The following is a 22,149-nucleotide window of genomic DNA, read 5'->3' as shown; positions in this document are numbered from 1 at the left end:
AGTGCAGCAGCATCTGTGGTAGTCATCCCTGAAGGTACGTTCTCTTAGTGTCCGTTTCACCTCTGAGCTCCTACTGACATATCCTTAGCTGAAGTTCATTGCGGCGTTGTTGGTACTTCGGGATCTACACCTGTGGACATAAGAGGCGGCTCAATTAGCTTCGGCGAGTGTAAGGAAATCTGCAACAGCTATCGGTACTTTGGGCTCAGCAGTACAAGATGCTCGTGCTACGTCTCCCATTTGTGAGTATACCAATGTCTAAAGCTTAGTGAATAGCCTTTTGTAGACATCCTAGCTGACCATCTATATAGGGAGGATACGGTTGCGGTAGACACATCTTCTGGTACAACGTTCTATGATGTAGGGTGTATTTCTGCCACTCCTGTAAGTGTACCATATATCTTGCAAAGGCCACAAGCATATTACTGACTTCGTCCAAGCCTGATAAGCGTCGTAAGAGAGCAGTACAGGCTATATCAGTGCCTAGTTATCTGCCCAACAAGTCACCGAGTGCCGTCAGCAGTGCTTGCTCATGCCTGATTACGAAGCCCGCTGCAGCCGTCACTACAAAAGTCACAGCCAAATCTTCCAAAATAGTCACGACTACTCAAACTCGGGACGTGATTTCGACGGTAACCAACCGCCTAAGTACCGTTATCACAGATAAGAAGACTAGCACTTCCATTCTGTCCACCACTACTACGATCATTAGCTCTCAGATCGTGGCTCAGGCAAATCATCAGGCTGCTACCACTACTCAAGTGAAGACTTACATTGTTACCAACTTCGATCATCTCGTTTATGTGTACAAGACACAATTTATTACATCTACCAACTTCAACACAGTTACTACCACTAGCACCAGGACCGTGCCAAACACTCGCTACAACACCGTTGTTGTTACTAGCACGCAGCCTACGACGGTCACTAAGGATGTTTACACGACTTCGCAGACGGTTCTTTCCACGCGTACTGTATTCACAGGAGGGTCAACTATCACCAGTGGAACAACTACTATATATGGCACTATCTAAGGGTTTCGAAGAGCCTCTTGTTCACTTTGCTATGGGTTGTCTAAAGCTTTCCTGGAATCTGGGAATTAGGCTTTCCAAGAGGTATAACAGAACAAATCTGGACGCAAGAAGCAAGTAGTTTTCCATCTTCATTGAGGATCTCGATGTTCATATCAAACCGCCCACCGTGTAATCTCTTCATCGTGGTTCGAGTGAGGAGCCAGTCCTGTGAAGTAACTTCAGACCGGAACATAATGCTCATAGCGGTGGTGGGCATACCCCAGCTGCTGGCGGCTTCCATCCCATTCTCGTCATAGTTGAGGAAGATGGCGGGAACCTGTAGTGGAAAGTATGTTAGCATTGGCCACAGAACAATCGGCATGTAGTGGTTACCAAGTCCGCCAGTACTGGCAAGTGCTCTAATCCGAACTTTTTATCATTGTCTAGTTTCACCCACTGATATCTGGTGTTCCGGCCTCCAAAGTTTTCACTCCACAGTGGCGCGTTGTCGCCCTTGGGTGTGTACGCCCTTATCGTCGACGCAGGGGGGTTCATGTAGTAGAAGCTTGCATCTGACCACCGAGTACAATCCTTCATTCGATCAGGTAATGGCCAAACTGAAGGTTGCATATTGATGACCTGACCGTTGTCTTTCAATATACCAAGCCTTACTATGGCAATTGTGCAGACCTTATCTTTATGAGCTTCCAACGACTTAAGCCTGGCTTCAACAGTCGAAGTTCGTTTACCAATGCTCAGAGTTTCAAGTGTAATCTCGAATTGACCCTGAGGTAATGGTTCGAGGTATTCCACGGATATGTTCAGAGGTTCCACGTTCTCGAGGCTTCCATGCTTGTCGTGGTGATATTGCCGCGCTGTCATCATCAGAACTGTGGCACAATACCCACCATGGGCTGCAAGTCGCCGACCGCCTACAAATTGATCATTAATCCCATGTTATCGATTCATGTACTCTGAATGACGCACCCTTGCCGCACCAGTCTGGTGGGACGCTACCACGGTATGTATGTCCATCAGAGTCTGCTACAGGACTTGTTTTAATTGCATCAGGCAATGGAATTCTAGGGAATTTGTAAGGCCTCCACGCTGGAGTAACCTCTTGGTGGGAATTGGGCAGATGCGAGTTCGACATGACTGCAGCGTTGGAGTGTCAAGTGACCGGAAAGAATTATACTGTTCGAAGATCTCGCCTCGGCCTTCCTCTCACGCCATAGCCTGGTGCGAGAATGAATATAGAACATGATTGAAGGGGCGAATTTATAATGGCGTGCGGTATTTATATGAATCGCCTTGGCAGCAATCAGTTGAACCTCGGCAGAGTAATAGGTTTTGAGAGTTCCGGCTCTTCCGCTGGTTTAAGTGCGGTGCGTCGACCTTAGCATTAACTTAAATTATGCCGAATGCGACTCTATGATAACACGATAGTTAGCAAATACAGTTTCATGATTAGTGAGATTTAAATATGTGCTTAGTAATCACGGACTATCAAATAGAGCCGGCGCGCTTCTTGTTGCTGTTTTGATTCTAGGAAGCAGGCTCACCCGCTAAGGTCAAGACAGTTGTACCAGATACTGGGAATTATTAGTGGTGGTGTTTTTATTCAGGCTTTTATGATGACAAGGGTAGTGACCATAGTCGGTTGCTCAATACATCTGGAGACCGTATCAGCGCAGGTGTGCCAAAGCGAACAAATGCATTCAAGTTTTCCTCCTCGGAGGTGAGGAGCCGAGCACATCGCTTGGCACCATGGTGGACATGACAATATCGCTTGTGAAGCTTTGCTTCTTTGGAAGATAAAGAAGATATCATTGCCGAGATCAAAGACCAGTCTGAGGGTATTCCAGGATATGGCAACAGGTTACTCCAGCTATGTTCATTCTAGCAACAGCAACTCTGATAGTTTTCGTTGACCTGCATGAAGTAATTTTCTCTGATTAACGCCGGTATATGCCGGAGGAAGACAGGAAGAAATAAAAAGCAGGTCTCTGCTGGTGGTCTATGAATTACTCCTAGATGGGCTCTGAGACACATGTTACAATTGATACTTACCTCTACAGCATCATCTTGGTCTTTATTGGCCACTCTGTTCCAGCCGCCTTGGGTTCATTGAAGCCTCATGGTCGCCTGTAAGAGCATGGAGGCACAGAAGGCGAATGTTTCAAGTGTTGAAAAGCCAATGCTTCTACTAACCTCGATATGTCTCCCAGTCTCTGTTGGATCAGTAATGAAAAGCTGGCCCCCTTTGATTAAGTCACTAAGGCTACGATTGTGGGATCTGCAGTCGCAAGTCTGCCCACGTCAACCAGAAGCCAACACTTTCAGACAGATAGCTCCAGAAGTTGGGGATAATGAATTGATCTTTTGCTGTTGAGTAATAGGTTCCTTACGATATAAGGCTTGGATTGGTCAGTCTTGACGACGGTAGTTGGATGAATCCGAGGCTACTGTGGCGCTGGACCTTGAAGGAGACATATCATCATTAATTACCGTCCTCACAGAAAGTTAGGGCTGGGCCGCCTCCAGACCGAAATAGTCCGTCAGTTCGCTAACCCTATCCAAGGATTCAAGTCTCGAAGGCCTTGCAAGACATATTGGCGCAGATGAGAGCCAACTGGATGGAATAGTTGAGTAATTCAATAGGAGTGCCTCGAATGGCTTTGGCTGGTATTCTCAACGCTGTCCCAATTCTTATGATCAAGCTTTTGGCAATGCGAGCAAAAGTCGCATCCAAGTAGGGCACCATCGAGCAAGAGCATCCCTATACAGCAGAGGTCATTATACCACAGCGATACTAGGACCATAATCAGTCTCATCATTGATGAACGCGCGAAGATGGTGGAGAAATAATGTCAATATATCGAAAGGTTTGTACGCGACAGATATTACAGTAGTTTCGGAACCAGGTATCCTGGATCTCGGGGTGCTATTGGACCTAGGATGACTTTTTGCTATATCGATGCCTCAGATATGACCCGCTGAAGCTGTTTTTCGTGTCAAGGTCGATGACAGTTGGGGAATCAGGGGTTCCTCTGCTCCTCAAAGTTAACGTCTGTAGCTAAAGACAACTCACTGGAGGTGATTGAAGTGAATGTGATTGGCAGTGGCAAAAATGCTCAATGCGATCAGCGGTCGCGCAATTCCCTGCACCATCACCACTTTATAACTAACTCTTATGCGCGAATCCACTCGCTACCTCATTGGAATTGCCTTGTTCTGTATTGGTGTATATGTTACTCTATACATGGTAGCTGAATCCCTGGTACAATGTGGCATCGTCTAAGAAATATTGCATTGGCTTTAAGCTTAATAAAAGCTCGTCTAGATAATCTCGCGTCTCAGTATGCCGATCAGATGATTGGTTGCATTCTGTGCAGTAATTTTAAATGATCAGTTAGTCAGCTGGCGAGTCATCAACATAGTCAATCAACAAACCCCAAAATCTGGGTGCAAATAATTCTGAGGCGTTTTCCCAGCGCAAATCCAGTACAAATTGGTGAATGAGGCTATTGACGCAGTCAGCTGATCATGCATGCACTTAAAGATCCTCAGCCACGCAGGAATCGTCCATAAAGGTCCTCGTTGGCTAAAAATACAACTAAAAGTTAGTGGTGTGATGTAACGATGCACCCGTGAGGCTACGCATGGGGTCAATTGTTAGGCTCGGAAGTCGCTCAATCACTTTCTTTTCTCTCAATTCTAGAACGAGCAGGTTACCCTAACGGTGAAAGTCAATTACAATACGAACTATAGATGCAACACGAACCATGGACTTAAAACCACGCCCAGTCTAGAAGAGCGTCATGGTCACGTTGGAACTCGTGAAAAAATACCCTATAGTCGCAGCTCGTGCGCGAGATTCCGAGCGCTGATAATGGTTCCACCGTCGGCTTCAAATTACGGCAAGTTTTTCAGTTTCTGCCGGACCCGACGGTGTCTCAGAGCCCAGCCTCCCCCACCTCGGCGTCCACGAATGACGTCCAGACCCGCTCGCGTTGCCACTTTTTCAAGATTTGGTATCCGTAGTCCCGTAATGGGCTTGGCTCGGCATGGCAATTCTGTTGAGCTTTCTGGTCTATGTACCGTCTGGTTCCTTCTGGAATTGAGTCCATCGTAAATGAAATGTAAAGGCAGATGAGTCCGTGTTCTTACAGCGCTGGCACGTTTGAGCGGTCAATCTCTCTCATACTGACAATGCGGTGAGACCGTGAGGCTGCTTGTTTATTAGACCTGTTCACCAAAGATGCACAATGGCGTCACTGTCCTCTGTGTGCATGCAGTACACGGCTGAGGCTGGGCTTAATTCACCGATCTAGCTAGTCACAGAGTCAGGCACAAATGACATACCCGTCCTTGTGAACCATGCTGTGACCATTACGTCGAAATGTCCGATCGCACCGCTCAACAAAGAAGCATAATCCCAATCCAGGACTAGCGGGGCGGACGATGCACGGGTAGGGCCATGATCATCCCCTGGCTCATCTAATAATAAATCACCCGCCCTGTGAATACGAGCTAAGCATAATTCTTAATGCAAAAACCCATGCGATAATAACATGACGCACAGAGCAGTCGGATGTTTCGGCATGCAGTCCACTGCAGCTTCGGGCTGGATTTTCCTTGCATTTGCTGATCTTGACGACCCCGCAGAAATATCACGAGGCCAGAGTTTCTCCGGACAAGACGATGGATCATGCTTCGTATAGGTGATATTAGGGCGCAGCTAGTGCACAGTACTTCGTATCCTATTCGAGAAGCCCAGAGGTCAGATCCCAATTCTCACATAATATAAAGGCATATATTTACCCAGCTCTCATTCACTTTTATCATCTCATCTCATCTCATCATTCACTTTCAATCTTCTACATCATAACCCCTCACATCAAACTTTTCCATACCCAACTCTAAACCATCATCATGAAGTTCGCTGCTTTCACCGCCCTCGCCGCCGTCTTCGGCTCTGCTGCTGCTGCCAACAAGGCCAATGTCATCAACGACTGCACCAACACCATCTATGTCCAGTCTTTCCCCTACGGCGGCGGTGCTCCCGGCCCCTTGACCACTGTCAAGCCCGGCCAGCGATTCTCTGAGGATCTCCGTGCCTCTGGTTCTACCATCAAGATTGCCACCACCCGAACTCTCACCAAGCCTCTCTTCTTCGGCTACTCTTCCGAGTCCCAGCCCAACAACGTTTACTGTATGTTTTCCCTGCTGCCTTGTTTTATGACGAACATCAACTAACATTTCTCTTCAGACGAGTTCAGCACTGAGTACGGCAACCCCTTCGCTGACAAGCACAACATCTTGAGCCCTGGTGAGGGTTGCGAGAAGTTCGACTGCAAGGCCAACGATGCCAAGTGCTACAGCACCCCCAGCATGAAGAAGGTCTACGGCTGCCCCAGCCCCGTCAACCTGTACGCCAAGGTCTGCGCCAAGTAAATTGGTAGCCTTATCATTATCTTTGCTTCCAGTGGCATTTGATATGACCAGATCAATGACTGACCGGTCTCCTGGTTTCATGGATCAAATCACTGGTTTAATACTTCTTCGTTACATACATTATTAAGCGGCTTCAGTGTCCTTTAGATAGAGTACTTCCTGCAAATCGGAAGACAAATACATATTATTATCTTCAATTAGTCTTCTATTTGTTTATCCTGGCATCGCCACCAATTATTACCCGCATAGATATGATACGCCAGTAATTTTTATTCGACAGTTTGGTAGTTAGTTACGCAGAGCAACAGCCGTGACAATCACTGTGGAATGATGTATAAGGCATGATCATCGGATACTCCGACTTAGCTGACACTACTCCATTGTCCTTGGAAAAGTGATTACTTCGTTTGGCTAGATAAATATGTTTACGGTCTAGTTAGAGAAAGTGTCCGATTGGAAGAGGAATATGATATAGGCTGCTGCACCACGATTATAAGAAGACATGTTCTTCAATTGAAAGAACGGTTCTAACGCGTTGCGTAATCTGTGTTCTCCAGGATTGAGTGTATATAAACCTCGTGGAGCAAGAACACTCACTCAAGACTCAACGAGAGGCTGCTAGAATAAACTCAGTAAAGAGTCTCTTAAACCTAGGCTAGAGTTACATACATAATTTTATCGCTTAGGGTCAAAGCTTCGGGTTTTCTTTCCTCCCTAAAACAGAGTCAACGCTCGAGAATCATATGATCAGCCATACGGGCTACATCCTATTGTGTAGAACAGTACATTGGTACTTGCTGTAGTTGGGTAGTTTGCATCATTGGGTGACGAGTTGAGGTGACGAGATCGCAAAATCGTGCGGATCGGTATATGTTTAAAGAGGCCGGTAGATTGACTACAGTGATGAGTAGTTGCTAATCGTCCCTATTTGACAGAAAATCATCCTAACATGATCCGAGAGTGGGGACTCACTGCTAGACTTACGTGTACCAAGATGAGACAGCAAACTTCTGTGAGGTTATTGTACAATCAGCTGTCACTCTATGTAACAAAGATCTCGATGCAATTGTGACATGAGTGGGATTGAACAACATTTGGCCTTTAGTATCATTTAATTCATCATCAAGTCGTGGCAACGAAAGAAACAATAAACATCATGTAAACATTGTCGCGAGTTCGTATAGTGGCGTCACCCATGGTCAATTATCCGTAAAATGCAGAAGTCGATGACCCAAGACTTCCCAGTAACAACAGGACTTCAGTCTCTTTTAAGATCAATAAGTGCTCACTGCTACACAGTTATAAGCAATCTTACTTTGGTCATGCTCGGAGTTGGTAAAATGCTCCACTTTGTGACTTTACCAATTACCTCGTGGAGCAATTGGTACATGTCCGATGCGAATTTACAATAGGATGGGGTTTGCAAGCTGTATTCCGTACCTGAAAGCTTATCGCAGCGCACCTTGGGAATTTATACCCTTGCGGAGACTGGACTGGCCGGTCTCGGGATCTTATCGCGCGGCAAAGCGACTATCTATATCAGTAGTCCATGCTGCTAATAGAAGCTGACCGACGGCAGACGCTCAATTCTTTACCCCTCAACACCAAAAACATACTCCCCATGCAGACGAACCCGTGTTTGGAAAGATGCAACGGCGGTGTCAAGCAATTGGGCCGTCATGAAAGTCACCTGTTGCCCTCTGAGCTGTCAGTCGCCGGCAAGCTACCGGTTAATGGCATAGCGGCGGGTGATACTCCGGGAAGCGACGCATATTTATGTAACATCAAAATTCTAGAAAAGGTCCAGAACGTTTCGTTATCTAGAAGCAATTGAAATGCCGTGCCACGGGCAGAGATAGATAGCAGAGCAGAACCCCCCGCAACCGGCTGCGATTTACCGATGCCGAACAAGGACCAAAACATCGGGGCACGGACACAAAAGTCCGGTATCTCTGAGCGAAATGCGGAGGTCGAAAGATGCGGGGTGCGATAACCTAGAACACGATAGGAAATTGTAATACAAGTACCGCGGATGGCTTCAGCCAGCTGATGCGTCACTGCGACCTTGCTTCGATACAAGAGGGGAATGTGACCCGGGTTTGACGGCGTGGAACCGTTCAAGCGCGGAAGAAACTCCATGGTCCACTTGATCTGCGTCCAATCCCGTCATTGGCATTTGTCGCTGGGACTAGAGAAAATGTCCTTATCACCGATCACATGACCGGTTGCTTAGCGGGATGCCCGTTTATCTTGCAATCATTCTATCATTGTTTGGGCCAAAAGTGGCGTTGGCCATGGGAACAGAATGTCGGCCGGGTCTAGATCAATGACACGCGTAGTAAATATATAGATTGACATGCCCCCCTCAGCAGTAGATCGGTAAACATCCATCACTTCAAGGTACTCTGACCTCCAGCAACAACATGTTGACTCTCGGTACACTCATCTTCTTCGCCATAGCGGCTGCCATCGCCCTCATCGCGAAGACACTATCTAAACCACAAAAGGAAAACCTTATCTCAAGAGCCATCCCCGCCGCTGCACCCCTCACTCAACCCCTCCCTTCAACATGGTACAAGTCAGACGACATCTACGAACTTGAGCGAAGAGCCATCTTCTCAAAGAAATGGATCCTGCTCACTCACAAGATGCGCTTCGACCAGACTGGAGCCTGGGTTCGATACGCTGAAGCTGGTTTCGACTTCTTCCTCATCCGAAATGCAGAGGGTACCATCAGGGGCTTTCACAACATCTGCCGTCACCGTGCTTTTCCCGTCGTTGTCAAGGATAATGGCCAGAACAACGTCTTGTCCTGCAAGTATCACGGCTGGTCTTATGGTATGAACGGCCAGCTTGCCAAGGCTCCTCTGTATCAGGATCTCCCCGGCTTTGATCGCTCCAAGAACGGTCTCTTCCCTCTCCACACTCACGTTGATGCTAAGGGCTTTATCTGGGTCAACATGGATGCCAAGGCCGTGCCCGAGAACCCATGGAGTGAGGACCTCAGCCAATCGGCGAACCACGCATCTTTCAACTTTGACGACTACAAGTTTGATCATGTCAAGCAAGACACTAGCAGCTTCAACTGGAAGACATTGGCCGACAAGTCTTGCACTGGTAGCAACATCGATAACTTTGAGAACGCTGCCGAGAAGAAATCGGTTGCCAACGACTTCTTCTTCCCCAACGCCTCCATGACCATCTCGTAAGTCCCCCATCAAACAAATTGTGACCAGCAACGACTAACAGGTTCAGCCCTCACTTCTTCTTCCTCTTGCGATGTGTTCCAACGTCAGCCACTAAGTCCCAACTACAATATGAAGTCTACCGCCACAAGAGCGCCAGCGAGTCCGACTTCAAGAAGGTCGAAGAGATTCTCCAGCAAACAGCCAGCGAGCAAGAAGCCCCCGCAGAGAAGAACCTTCGCGCCGGCGTCCTCGTCGACCAAACCCCTCTCCAATTCCAGAACCAAGTGTATCAACTAGTCGAGCACCACCGCAAGCTCGAGGGTGTTGCTGGCCGTGAGATTCGGCCCGCCCAGCAGATTCTGGATAAGTCTGCTACCAAGACTGAGCAAGATGAGAGCTTATACTCTTCCTGCTCTGGTCTCTCGTGCGGTAAAATAGCCAAGGACCTTGCATGGTAATCGGGGAGTTTGTAAAATAGATTCGGCGCATAGATGGGGTGGTTTTTGCATATTAGGTTACAGACGGTATAGAGGGAAGATCTATATGGATGACGTCTCGTAATTGGGTTCTTAGTTTAATAGCATAGTTATGATGACAATGCATAACTCATTGGATATCCAGTCTCACTGAAATATTGACTTATGTTGAAATCCTGAAGGAATATAAACGCAGACCAGAGGGGCAAGGGAAGTATCCTTGGGCTTTACGTCATTTCCTGCCAAGTACACAATGGCCCTCGTTCATGTCCAGTATATTGTTCCCGTAAGTGGCATCTGTATCCTCTTTTGAAGGCAGTCCTCCCGGTTGATGCAAACAACACCAACTTCACACGACCAAAGTCGTGAGCTAGACTTTCGGTTGCAATTAGACCTCTCATCGAGAACTTGATCACTGCATAGGATGAGTTTAGTATTGTCTCTGCCGCTCCTAAGTTCGGCCGGTGAAAACTATCTATGTAGTCTTTTCGAGTACAAATCCCTTGCAGGCCCAGCACGCAACAACGAGATCCTTCTTCTCCGTCTGAATCTCTCCTGAAAACTCCAGCTTATCATCCTTCTCAACAGCAACGACAGTTCCATACTCATCAACCCACTCCACTAACTTGGCCGAGTTCTCCTGCACCGTCAACAGAAGCTTCTTCTTCCAATCATCGGAGTCACGGTATCCACGCTTATGCATGAGAGCCTGCATCCTATCCTCTTCCACCTTGGTCAAGGCACGCTTGATAGGAATCATGTGCTGGAATTTACACGACCGGCCAGACTTTTCCATCACAATGCTTCCCTGGATAGTACCTCTCTTTTGGCCCCTAATAACAATGAGTGGCGTGGGACCAAGACCAGCGGCGAAGCTGAAAGGGATGTTCATTTTTTCTCCAGAGTAAAGAGTCAAGTCATCGTCGTATCTGATGAAAGCATCATTCCCTGAAGCCTCACTAAGGCGACGAACTTCACTGGGTAGAAGGCGGCAGATTTGTATCTGCCATGGATTACCGGCTTGAGTATTGCGATTGGAGATGTGATAAATCGGGGTAGCCGGGCTGGTTTCTGTTTCGTAGACGTAGCGGCCCTGGATGCTGAATGATTGCTTGCTGGGAGGAATGGGTGCCTGGGAAAAGAGAGGCGCTTCTAGTCGGAGTGATAATGCATTGCGGGGAGCCTCGCCGGAAGAACTCGATTCAACAAGACTGGTTTGACTCATTTTGTAAGAATCTGTTTAATGGAAAATAACTGAATGTGATATAGATAGATGAATAACTGAATTTGACTTTGCTGAACAGACGTTGATGTCTTATAGGAAATAACAAGCCCAGGCATATACACGTTTAAGTGTCGCACTGTAACCAGGCGGCGGAGATATCTTAACCATGCTGACTCGAGCCACTGAACAAACAGCTATCCGCTTCGGGCAGGACGAGTACTTCAGCTCGAGAAATGCCTCAAGCTGACAGCAGTCGCACATGTTTCAGAACACCATGCGCCATTAAACAAGAAGACGCCATTGGCTAGCGCGGATGCGACGGCAATAAACTCATCCTTCGTGAACCTCGCATCTGTAGAAACGTCACCTCGTGTAGTCCAGACTGTAATTGCCAAGACCTCGCTTACATTCTCGGGACCGAGAAGTAGTCGAATGCGATAAATAAGATGGCATCAGGTCATTGGTGGATGGGATGTCTTGGGGGCTTATGACCCGATTTTTAATATCCTAGTCGAATAACAATGGCCCAAGGGTAGAAAAGCAGATGCGTCAACCCTGCAAGCATTGCTTATTAGCCTTATAACCCTAAAGTAGCCTATCTCCTAGAATGGAGATAGTCTTATTCTAGAAGAACATTCGTGGAGTCAGAACTCTAGTGGCGGTATTCTACCCGAGTGCGTAGTGGGATCTGGTTGCTGTAGCGAGAATGAGGAGCTGGTAAAGGATTGAACCCTTCCTCATCTTGCGTCGGCGACGAATACTTAGCAAGTCACGATGGTGAGCATTCTAACATCTAGCTACTGTCCACTCGCATATACTTTGTAGGCCTTGCGACTTGTCGAGATAGACAAAAGTCAATGCCATGATGACCTGCCCTAAAGAGAAAATAACTAAATAAGTTGAGAAACACGAAACACGACGTAAAAGGTACGCAATGTTGTTCAAAGATGATGATCTGCCCAAAGCCTTCAAGCCCGCAAGAATTCATGTGGCGCTCAGTATGTTATGCTAAGGCGAGTGGAAAATCTAGAATGTGCCAGTTCGGTATCTACATAAACTCCCCTGGCAATAAGAGGAAGTGCTGCTGAATCATCCTTCAAAGTGGTATATAAAAACCTCATCAATTTGCTTGAGGCAAGTCTAAAACTAACTATTACTTCGCTTAAAGCGCGAGAAGAAGCCCTTTTTCTTCTTCTCCTTCTCGTCCTTCTCATCCTCATGCCTCTCCATCTCCCTTTCGGTATCTAGTTGATTGGTGTTCTGGTTCATGACATCCTGTGCCAGATTGACTGTATCCGATCTGCCCGGGTGCATCGGCTCCTGTGTTCCCGCCTCTGCTCCAGGTTCTCCCCCTTGCTCAATCTGGTGCTGTTGCTGATCCTCCGGTTTCTCTTCGCCATCGAAGAGATCCTTGATCTTGCCAGGTCCAAAAACTCTCTCATAGACAGCCAGGGTAGTGCCGAACTCTTTATTCACGCCAACCTTAATGGCGTCGAGGAGCTGCAGGACGTACGTCTGGCAATTGTTGGTTATGAGGTTGTAAGTGGGCTGCCTCTCTCTGATACTATGGATGACTGATTCACCTATTGTCGCAGTATCAGCATGTCATCCCTCAAGACCTGGATGGTGTCAACCAGAGACTTGTACTCACCAGCTCGCCTTAAGGCATCATCGTTGAAGCGCGTCTCTCCAACCGGGAATGTCCGCCACTCGTCTCGCTCAATCTTTGCATTCGTGTAAATGACATCAAAGTTCTCATCCTGTTTCTCATGAGCTCCCGTCTCGCCCTGCGCGAATGATAATCAAACTCACCATCCATAGCTGATGAGCATAGTCACCAACGAGAACAGCCCAATGCTGCGTCGGATCAGGATACTTGTTGATCTTCTCCGTGATCATCTTGCCCAGTCCCGTCTCTTCCGCGAACCACTTTCCGGCAAATCCGCCGACAGGATGCCATCCAACTTCGACCGGACGACGTGGTCCATCGACGACAGGTTCAGTGACTGGGACGACATTGGGCTGGCTGCCGAGACCCACTGCATGCTTCAATGCTATTTCGCCTTTATTCAAATTCTTTTTCCTACGAGAGAAAACGTCAGCGGACGAACCAGGGAAGGTCTAGCGGGAAGGATCGCGTAGCAGATCGCGGTGCTGCTGACGAATAAATGACGCATACAGAAAGTCTCCCACTATGTCCCTCTTGCGCTCTTTCTCCTTCTCCTTCTCCCTCTCTTCGTCGGAGCCGCCCATAACTCCGGAATTAATTAGTCAAGTGCAAGCGAGAGTGAAGAATTGCCAAGAGACCCAGGCTTTCATGAGTTTTGAGCATTTAGATAAGCAGAATTTGTGAGGCCTCGCGCGTCAGCAAAACCTGATTCACGTGAGGCAGTGCATTCACTTGGCGGCTCTCCAATGGTAGCAAATTTCCAATGCAGCCAATCACAGATGCAGAGCTGAATCAATAGCTCATTGATTTTAGCCCTTGGCTGTTGGTCAGACAGCGTTGATAGGCCAGTCTAAAATGGGCCGCGCTAGAGCTGTGAATTGATGTCTCTGAAGAACCAACTATCTGTTATAGAAGTATTATTCACAAGCTGCAGATAGAATCATCACCACAAATTGTGGCACATTCAGTTGAATAAGATGTATCGAGAGCAGAAAATGGAGGATCATTAGATTCGTTGAGATCTGGTGCAGTCTCTCAAGAAATCCTCAACCGCGTCCCAGTCGTTCGATTTAAGCTCACGAAGATTGAAGGACTGAGATGTTGCAACTGAATGAAGATCTTCCGACTACTTCTCGTTACTTACTAGATTTAAGGTAAACCTAAAGCGACCAGCTTTGCCCGCGCGACTAACCTGACAAGTGTAGTATAGTTGCCGAAGTGGCTATTCGCTCACATGAGAGCAATAGTATATTGCTGCCAAAAGCCGTCATACCATGATGTAAACATCTGTGATACAGGATATACCGACGGTTTACGTTTTGTGTTGGCGCAAATTCTGATTTTGGAAAGACGCTGAGAGATATCTTTGCTAAGAGAATGCTGCATAAGCGCCAGCCTCGTGCGGCTGATGTTTCGTAACATGACATGTTCCAGCCGATCACCTTGGAGGATGGCAAGACATGCATATGGACTTAATTCTTCAGATGGGCTACTTATTTTTAGGCCTATCAGCTGCAGACAACAGACCGCAACTGCACGAGCCCCAGAGTTGCAGCCAGATACCTACGACTCAGCAACTAAAAGGAATGAATGGAGAAACCCGACTTGCCCATTGCTTTTCAACCGTGAGGAGGGCTTTGCCAGGGTAGTATCCTTACTGTTTAGATTGGAATAGGTACCAAGTCTATCTTGCAAAGACGGTTTTATATTAAATCCCAGTAGGCTGAACTCTAGTATCGACGATGCTTACTCGTAACTAATTTTGGTCGTGTACTTTGAGTCATAATGCATTGCCCAATATCCATCCCAGATCAACTTTGTGATAGGTCCAACCTCTCCCTTGGACTCGCCATCGAGCTTTGTGATTGGCATAATACCACCAGCCGTAGTGCACATAAAGATCTCATCACATACATACGCCAAGCTAGCAGAAACATCGTCAAGATAGACCTCAATTTTAGCCTTCTTGGCGATGTCGAACACTGACTTCCGCGTAATACCTTCCAGAACACCCTTTTTGGCTGTATACAGAGCTCCATCTTTAACGAACACAATATTATACCCTGCCCCCTCGGTGATGTTTCCATCACCATCAGTCAGGAATGGATATTGCGAGCCGCGATCCTGAGCTTCTAAGAGGCCCCTGATCAAATCACCCCACTGCAAGTTCTTGACAGTTGGGTCAATTGCACCCGGTGGAATCCGACGAACAGTGCGGGTGACGACGGCCTCTCCACCAGCCGGCTGCATTTGATAGGGCATTACCCAGATATAGGGCATGACTAGAATGTAGATGGGATGATTCTCTGGTGTATCATTGGTCGGCAGAGGTTCTCGGATGAAACGGAAGCCGCGGGTGACAATGATCTGAACATAGGCGTCCCGGATGCCGCTCTTTGAGATCAAGTTTATAGTGGCCTGTTCAATCTCGTTCCGGGACATCGGGGGCTTGAGCCTCAGCTTAGCACAGCTCTTCTCCAGCCGGTCAAGGTGGTCATTGAATCGAAAGAGCTTTCCATCCCATACAGCTGGGACATCGTAGGTGAGATCGCTGTGGAGGAAACCTTGATCAAGGATAGGAATCTTGGCGTCTAGGAGAGGTGTGATCTGGCCATCAATAAGAGCGGCACCATGGGCAAGTGGGTTCTTCAACCCGTCTTCAACAAGTTTGGCCTGACGCTCCTCAAAGCCTTTGAAGATTTCCTGCATGGTCGCCATGATGGAAGGATGGAGGTGGTGAGATGCTGATAAAGCTTGACAAGATAGAAGCCTTGCTATTGACTTGAAGTTGGTGTTGGGAAACTGCTCAAGCTCTGAGGTAGGAAATAAGAATAGCTTTATACTTGTTGTCATAAAACAGTTGATTGAATACAAGTATTATTAACATCATGCTATACCTACGGCGTCCGCGGTGTCCGCTGCGATTCAAGGGTAACTCCGTCGGTCTTTGTCAGTAACGATAATCACCAACGAGATCTCAATGGTTACAGAAAAGGCGATTGATAAACACAGTTTACCTAGAGGTTCGGTAAATGGCATTGAATCCTATGCGTATACATCGTGGGGTGGGGTAGTGACGGTCGCTTAGAGACCATTTGTGTGGTTGCATTAGTTACCTTCTCTTATCTATCCGCGCTACCTCTTATCTTTGCGCCGTTCAAAGTGTAAGGCAAAGACTGTACTGGTGCTTGATTTGGTAAGTACCAGAGGCTGCATCTCAGCTTTCACATTGGGGTTTTTACAATGTCTCCGAAAAATAGTTACTAGCACTTTGGCGTTCATTTAAATCAACGTATTCAGTCAGATTTGTTAACATTATGTATATGAGTCTTTGTCATAAAGCTGGCTTGGTTAATTGCCGTATATCATAACTCTGACAATGGCTTTCTAGTACTGTCTCCTCTCAATTTGCAATAGAAATAGCTACCAGCTTGCTACCGTCTGCTTAGACGCTCCAAGACTTGAGGAAAGTATGGAGCTACAGAAAATTGATAAAGCCATCAAGGAGCCGCCCCGAGACCCAAACCTCAGGATCGTGGACGCAGCCACTAAATTGGTGCTCACAAAACAAGAACTGGGTTTCTTCAGCATGTTGACCCTGAGTTTCAACATCTGCAACAGCTGGGCCGGGGTATCCTCAAGCATGCAAATTGCCTTGCTCTAAGGCGGTCCTGTTACGCCATTGTATGGCTTCTTCGTCACGACAAGCTATATCTCTGCATTGCTCTGGGCCTCGAATAATTTTCTACGAAAGAGAGAGTGTATTTGTATCAAGTCGCTGAATTTTCAATCTCTGCTGCTCCTAGTGCATACCCTGGCCTGAGACTTATAGTTTTGACAAATATCACTTGTAATAAGGCTTCTGGTGCAGCATGCACAGCAGGCACGAGCGAGGAAGGAAGGATAATCTCACGGACATCAATTCTGAACAACTCCAAATCGATCTATAGAATAGAAAACGTAGTATCACTTTGCGAAATTGTAAGATAAAGGCCATAAGGTCCATATATCAGAGGATCAGGGTTACCCCAAAGTCGATGAAGTAAGCTAATAGTCCTTGTAACATGGTTCATACGGTACTTAGATTCTCGTAAAGCTTTCGTAAGATGCTTTTGCTGCTGCCTTTGGACAATACAAGAACCAGAAATAACAATAGGCCACAGCAGTATTGGGGACCATTGAGAGTAGTGTAAAGCGAGCGCCAAGTCAAGGATGCCATCGACACGACTCTGAAGTTGGCAGACAATCTTTGGGTTTACTACGGATAACCCTTGCATGGATGCAACCAGGTATATCTCGATACCCAGCTGGAGAATCTTGATAACTTTGCTCAGGTCATGTTTGCAGTCATCGCTTAGAAATGGTGAAACCAGATCCTTTTGAGAGAGATTCCAGTCTTCGAGGCATCGCTCCAGTTGAGTGTATAACTCGACGCAAGAAATTGAGGGCTCGATGATTCCGGACTCTTGATCTATCAGTCGATCACGAAATAGCAGCGATATCTGCGGTATCAGCGCAAAGAGATCATGGAGGCCGGCGAACATGATGCCAAACGTGCTATAGCTAGCCAGGCTGCTGGGTGAGATGATGAACGAGTCAAGGTAGAACTGGCGCTCGTGAAGGAAGCCGTACGGAGTGAGGCAGTTGACGAAGATGAGATAGGCGTATAGTTCGAGGCCAAGACCATAAAGAGTCTCTGAATCAGATCCCAATGGCTCTGTCGGCTGACGACTTTCTATCTCGGCCATGATCTCTCGGCTCGCACCAAGATGGCGGAACATTGCTCCGTCTGTTTCTCCAGATAAAGCCTACATTTGTGTAAAAGTCGACATCAGCAATCAGTTCAGTACATGGCAAGGGTGATGATCCAACACCAACCTCGAAGTGACACAGCATCACCAAGACAAGCAACAACCGGGCCAGCTTGTTCACACAGGATCCCTTATGGTCCGAGACCTCGATGACAAGTTGACGAATTAACGTGCTGTAATGATCTAGGGTTGCCTCGCCAATAGGCCTGGAGGACATATTCCCAAAGTTCATGTGTGCTCCACTAATGACCAACACACTGTGCATTACCAGGTCGTCTACTGAAGCAATAGGAATAATTTCCGAGAGAAATGGGTTCCCCTTAATGGGCATAGGAAGCATGGGAGCCGTAGTTGTGATATAATGCTGTAAGAGAAGAAGAGATTCTCTTTTGAGATTACATGATCGCCTCGCATTTAAGAAAGAACCAGAGAGCCCATTCCAAATACTAGTTGTGTGGGTAGCTTTAGATAATAATGGCGACGGACCATGTACACCGAATGATTGGCTCTCATCTGTGATGGTTATGGAATCCCTGGGCAGAGGTGGAAGCGGAGGCGAGATAGCCTTCTCGTTCACGTCTTGTGGCCAAGCGCAGTGGAGATTATTCCGACTACAACCGCCGCATTGTGGTTTCTCCTCGCTGCACTTCTTCTTCCGATGTCGGCAGTTAAGACAGCCGGTTCTAGACCGCTTGAATTGTCTTGACTTTCCCACGTAGGGTCTCGCAGTGCCATGGCCAATATTAGCCGCCTGTATCATCATGATGCTGGCCCGGCAAGAAGATAGAGAAGCCGTGATGTGTACTGCTGGCGTCGACACAAGATGAGTGGGGAACCACAAAACGGAGAGCGGAACTGTTACAACGAAAGCGCGGCAAGAACCTGTTTCATTTTATGTAGCCGCTCATGCAGCACGTATTAAAGTTTTAAAGGGTGCGGGGTTTAGTAGCATGCCGCTTCATCCGTAGCTGATTAGGTATACGTACGCCAGGGATAATTGCTGTATTGAGATAACGCAAAGGCTCCCGCGGACCCCGAAATCCAACGCCGTGATTGTAATTGACCGAACATCCGAGGCTAGGTCTGGTCGTTAGAGGGCACATTGCTTTTCACATGATGATTTTGGGCCTGAGAGGCAATTGAGCTGGAGGAACATATATGAGTGTTGCGTGTTCTCTCGTGACTCCTGGTAACTCGATCCAAAACGTTCATTCGTAGCTTCGACATTGATAGTATTAGTGGAGGTATTTCATTCCCATACTTCTTTACCATAGCTAGTTGTCCAAACCCTACATCAGTCAAAAGGCAAATAGCCATCACTTCTGATCGATTCCACTTACTCGGATTTCGTCATGTTAGGCCAAGATGGACCAGGGCCCGGTCCGCAACACAGGAGGGTAATCATTATTGGAGGAGGATTCGGGGGCATTGCTATGGCCTGCCAACTGAAAACAAAGCTACGCTGTACCGACTTTTGTGTACTGGAACGCCAGTCGGGCATAGGAGGCACCTGGTGGATCAACACCTATCCAGGTATAGCCTGTGACATGTCCGTCTCTTCTCACAACTGCTAGGTACTCCAGACTTGCTGACAGCTTTACCAGCCCTTCACCGTTCTATTCACTCTCATTCGCTCAGAAAACGGACTGGTCAACGTTTTTTGCGCCAGGTCGGGAAATCGGACAATATATCGAGAAAGTCGTCGATGATTTCGACCTACGAGACAATATCCACTTGAGTACGGAAGTGGTTTCGTGTAAATGGAACCCTAAAGTCCACCTTTGGGAAGTCACCTTTCAACGCCTGCTACATGGCGTCGGCGATCTCTCTGCCGCAGACCGAAAGCATATTGAAGATACAAAGGGCCCATCGTTTGTTTACTCGAGCGAGACAACGTGGACGTGCTCAGTCCTCGTCAGCGCCGTCGGAGGTCTCGTAGAGCCTGCTCCCTGGCCTGCCGACGTTCCCGGCAAGGATAAGTTCCAAGGAGATATTATACATTCGGCAAGGTGGGACTCAAGCGTTGACTTCCATGGTAAAAACGTTGTCGTTGTGGGAACCGGCTGCAGCGCCGCTCAACTTGTCCCTCGGTTGCTCTCGAGCGATTATGGAGCCAGCCACGTTACGCAGCTCATGAGAGAGCCTCCCTGGGTGCTGCCTCGCGTAACGCCTCCGTTAGGCGACAGCTTCTACAAAAGTTGGAGCCCATTTCTATGCAAATATGTGCCAGGCTACATGCAAATGTTTAGAGCTGTTGTAGCCTTGGCCACTGAACTTGACTTTGGGCTATTTGGCGCAGAGCGCTGGAGTGAGAGGAAGAGGGATACTCTTCAGAGACAGCTGCTCAAACACATGAGGGAAACGGTCCCTCCCAAAGTAGGTCATCATGGCCCATTCCTAAATGCCTTACTGACAAAAGTGTATCAGTATCATGACATTTTGACACCCTACTACTCGGTCGGTTGCAAGCGACGCATCTATGACACAGCCTGGTTCCCTTGTTTACACGACTCTCGAATGGAGCTTACAACTCTGGCTATGAAAAGTGTTGACGAACAAAGCGTGAATCTAGGTCCAGGCTCAAAAACCCATCCAGCAGAGAAGCACACGGGAGTTTCCCGCAGCATTCCTGCTGACATCATCGTTCTTGCCAACGGGTTTGCCGTCAATCGGTGGTTTCATCCTCTCCAAATCGTCGGGAGTAAAGGATCGACTTTGCAAGAGGAGTTTGACGAGCGAGGAGGTCCACAGCTATATCGTGGAACCGCCCTTGACGGGTTTCCCAACATGTTTGTGCTCTTCGGCCCTAACAGCTTCACCGGGCACAGCAGTGTTGTACTCGGCCTCGAAAACCAAGTGGCTCAGGCTATCAAACTGATGCGTCCCATCCTTTCTGGTGAAGCGCAGAAGGTGGAGGTCACGAGATCTGCGGTGTATAAGTATAATGCAGAAGTTCAGTCCGATTTGAAGAAAACGGTATGGAACGGCGGTGGCTGCCACAACTGGTATGTTAATGACGACGGTCGCAACTCAATGTCATACCCGTGAGTAAAGCCGACAGCCAATATGTTACCGTGCCCTTGACTAATTTGCACGCAAGATACTCTATGGCATATCAAACCATTCGCTTCATGTTTCCCACATGGTCAGACTGGGAAGTTAGTTGGCTTGAGAAACGCCAAAAAGCTCGGTGGCCTCGTGTCTTTTGTGCTTGCCTGGTCGTTGCTCTGGGTGTAGCTATATTTTCGCGATGGTCGTCTCTAGTTTCAACATTGCTGTACATAAAGACGATTGTGAAGTCGCAAAGGATGACTAAAAAGTAGTTTTACCATGTTAGTAGATCAGATATATAGTTGATACTTAACAACAGCCTTTACAATCGATCCTAGACCCGTTCCACCTGACTCGAGCGTTACAGTTACGATGTTGGCAACGGCTGTAGCATAGATGGTCTTTCAACCCAAGTTTATCCATGACACCAATATTATTCTGATAGTATTCTAAGAGGTGGCCTATTTTCCTTGGTCCCGCTGTGACCGCCGTAATCGCGCTTTGATGAAGTCATCAAGGGATAATCCTCATGACCAACTCTTGAACGCACTCGCTACATTGCTTCCCTTAAGGATCGTGGTGCATCCTACAGAACTGGAGCATCTAACGGGCTGATGTAGCACCGGAAGCTAGTAGGTTAAATGCTTGGGCTGATACTTAGCATATTCGTCCGGCGCCTCGCACGTATGTAGATACTCATTTTATATTTCGCAAGTGCAAACGGACAGGGCAACCCGCCTCGCTAAGCTCTGACCATCAGCCTATCAAGTGCAGGTATAACCAACCCAACCGGGCTGTGACTACTAAATCCTGTTACATTTATCGTACGATAAAGAGCCTAAGTACTGCTAAGCTGTCCAACTCAGCCTCAAACCGTAATGGAGCCATATCAGTATGATACCATTCCAAACTTCTCCTCTCGTCTCAAAAGACCACTTATGGTCAATGGCGCCAATAATGGGCCTCCTATTTTGATGCAAATGCAGCGGCAAGTAATACCAACTTGTTTCAGGAAATATTCCATCCTGCTACTTAGATTCGCTCGTTCATCCTGGGAGGTGTATGTAATACTGCATTGACACGCCTGACTGCGCATTCTTTGCCAAGCGAGACCTCGGGCATGATGCATTTTGTAAGTTCTGGAGCGGAACTCCTGCAAGTCAGGGTTGTTACTAGCGTGTAAGATAACTACCTTTTTCAATCTCTTTACGGAGACCTTGGCTGTTATAGTAGCTATTCCTCCTCTTGGTAATAACTGT

The 22,149-nt window shown here is 47.4% G+C and overlaps 8 protein-coding genes across 8 annotated transcripts; 3 read left to right on the top strand and 5 right to left on the bottom strand.

The window, feature by feature from the left end:
- Positions 1-1,074: 1,074 nt before the first annotated feature.
- FMAN_03622 (uncharacterized protein) lies at positions 1,075-2,166 on the bottom strand (the record flags this gene model as incomplete). Its single annotated transcript, XM_041832466.1, has 3 exons — positions 1,075-1,350; positions 1,407-1,945; positions 2,001-2,166. 3 exons carry the CDS (start codon positions 2,164-2,166, stop codon positions 1,075-1,077), a joined length of 981 nt encoding a protein of 326 aa, XP_041682926.1.
- A 3,782-nt stretch (positions 2,167-5,948) lies between these two features.
- On the top strand, positions 5,949-6,470 carry FMAN_03621 (uncharacterized protein; the record flags this gene model as incomplete). The annotated part of the gene is made up of 2 exons (XM_041832465.1): positions 5,949-6,228; positions 6,286-6,470. 2 exons carry the CDS (start codon positions 5,949-5,951, stop codon positions 6,468-6,470), a joined length of 465 nt encoding a protein of 154 aa, XP_041682925.1.
- Positions 6,471-8,893: 2,423 nt separating this feature from the next.
- On the top strand, positions 8,894-10,116 carry FMAN_03620 (uncharacterized protein; the record flags this gene model as incomplete). The annotated part of the gene is made up of 2 exons (XM_041832463.1): positions 8,894-9,675; positions 9,726-10,116. The coding sequence occupies 2 exons, from the start codon at positions 8,894-8,896 to the stop codon at positions 10,114-10,116; spliced, it is 1,173 nt and encodes a 390-aa protein (XP_041682924.1).
- A 493-nt stretch (positions 10,117-10,609) lies between these two features.
- FMAN_03619 (uncharacterized protein) lies at positions 10,610-11,359 on the bottom strand (the record flags this gene model as incomplete). The annotated part of the gene is made up of 1 exon (XM_041832462.1): positions 10,610-11,359. One exon carries the CDS (start codon positions 11,357-11,359, stop codon positions 10,610-10,612), a length of 750 nt encoding a protein of 249 aa, XP_041682923.1.
- Positions 11,360-12,505: 1,146 nt separating this feature from the next.
- Positions 12,506-13,612, bottom strand: FMAN_03618 (uncharacterized protein; the record flags this gene model as incomplete). Its single annotated transcript, XM_041832461.1, has 4 exons — positions 12,506-12,942; positions 13,011-13,119; positions 13,172-13,442; positions 13,539-13,612. The coding sequence occupies 4 exons, from the start codon at positions 13,610-13,612 to the stop codon at positions 12,506-12,508; spliced, it is 891 nt and encodes a 296-aa protein (XP_041682922.1).
- A 1,162-nt stretch (positions 13,613-14,774) lies between these two features.
- Positions 14,775-15,746, bottom strand: FMAN_03617 (putative branched-chain amino acid aminotransferase/4-amino-4-deoxychorismate lyase; the record flags this gene model as incomplete). The annotated part of the gene is made up of 1 exon (XM_041832460.1): positions 14,775-15,746. The coding sequence occupies one exon, from the start codon at positions 15,744-15,746 to the stop codon at positions 14,775-14,777; it is 972 nt and encodes a 323-aa protein (XP_041682921.1).
- Positions 15,747-16,972: 1,226 nt separating this feature from the next.
- On the bottom strand, positions 16,973-18,599 carry FMAN_03616 (uncharacterized protein; the record flags this gene model as incomplete). Its single annotated transcript, XM_041832459.1, has 2 exons — positions 16,973-17,836; positions 17,907-18,599. 2 exons carry the CDS (start codon positions 18,597-18,599, stop codon positions 16,973-16,975), a joined length of 1,557 nt encoding a protein of 518 aa, XP_041682920.1.
- Positions 18,600-19,191: 592 nt separating this feature from the next.
- FMAN_03615 (uncharacterized protein) lies at positions 19,192-21,162 on the top strand (the record flags this gene model as incomplete). The annotated part of the gene is made up of 4 exons (XM_041832458.1): positions 19,192-19,388; positions 19,444-20,215; positions 20,267-20,883; positions 20,940-21,162. The coding sequence occupies 4 exons, from the start codon at positions 19,192-19,194 to the stop codon at positions 21,160-21,162; spliced, it is 1,809 nt and encodes a 602-aa protein (XP_041682919.1).
- Positions 21,163-22,149: the final 987 nt, after the last annotated feature.

The sequence above is a fragment of the Fusarium mangiferae genome, assembly GCF_900044065.1.
Source record: "Fusarium mangiferae strain MRC7560 genome assembly, contig: FMAN_scaffold006, whole genome shotgun sequence".
NCBI classification, from domain to species: Eukaryota; Fungi; Ascomycota; class Sordariomycetes; order Hypocreales; family Nectriaceae; genus Fusarium; species Fusarium mangiferae.
Note: the sequence above shows the minus strand (reverse complement) of the source record. Positions and strands in the feature narration are given on the sequence as shown.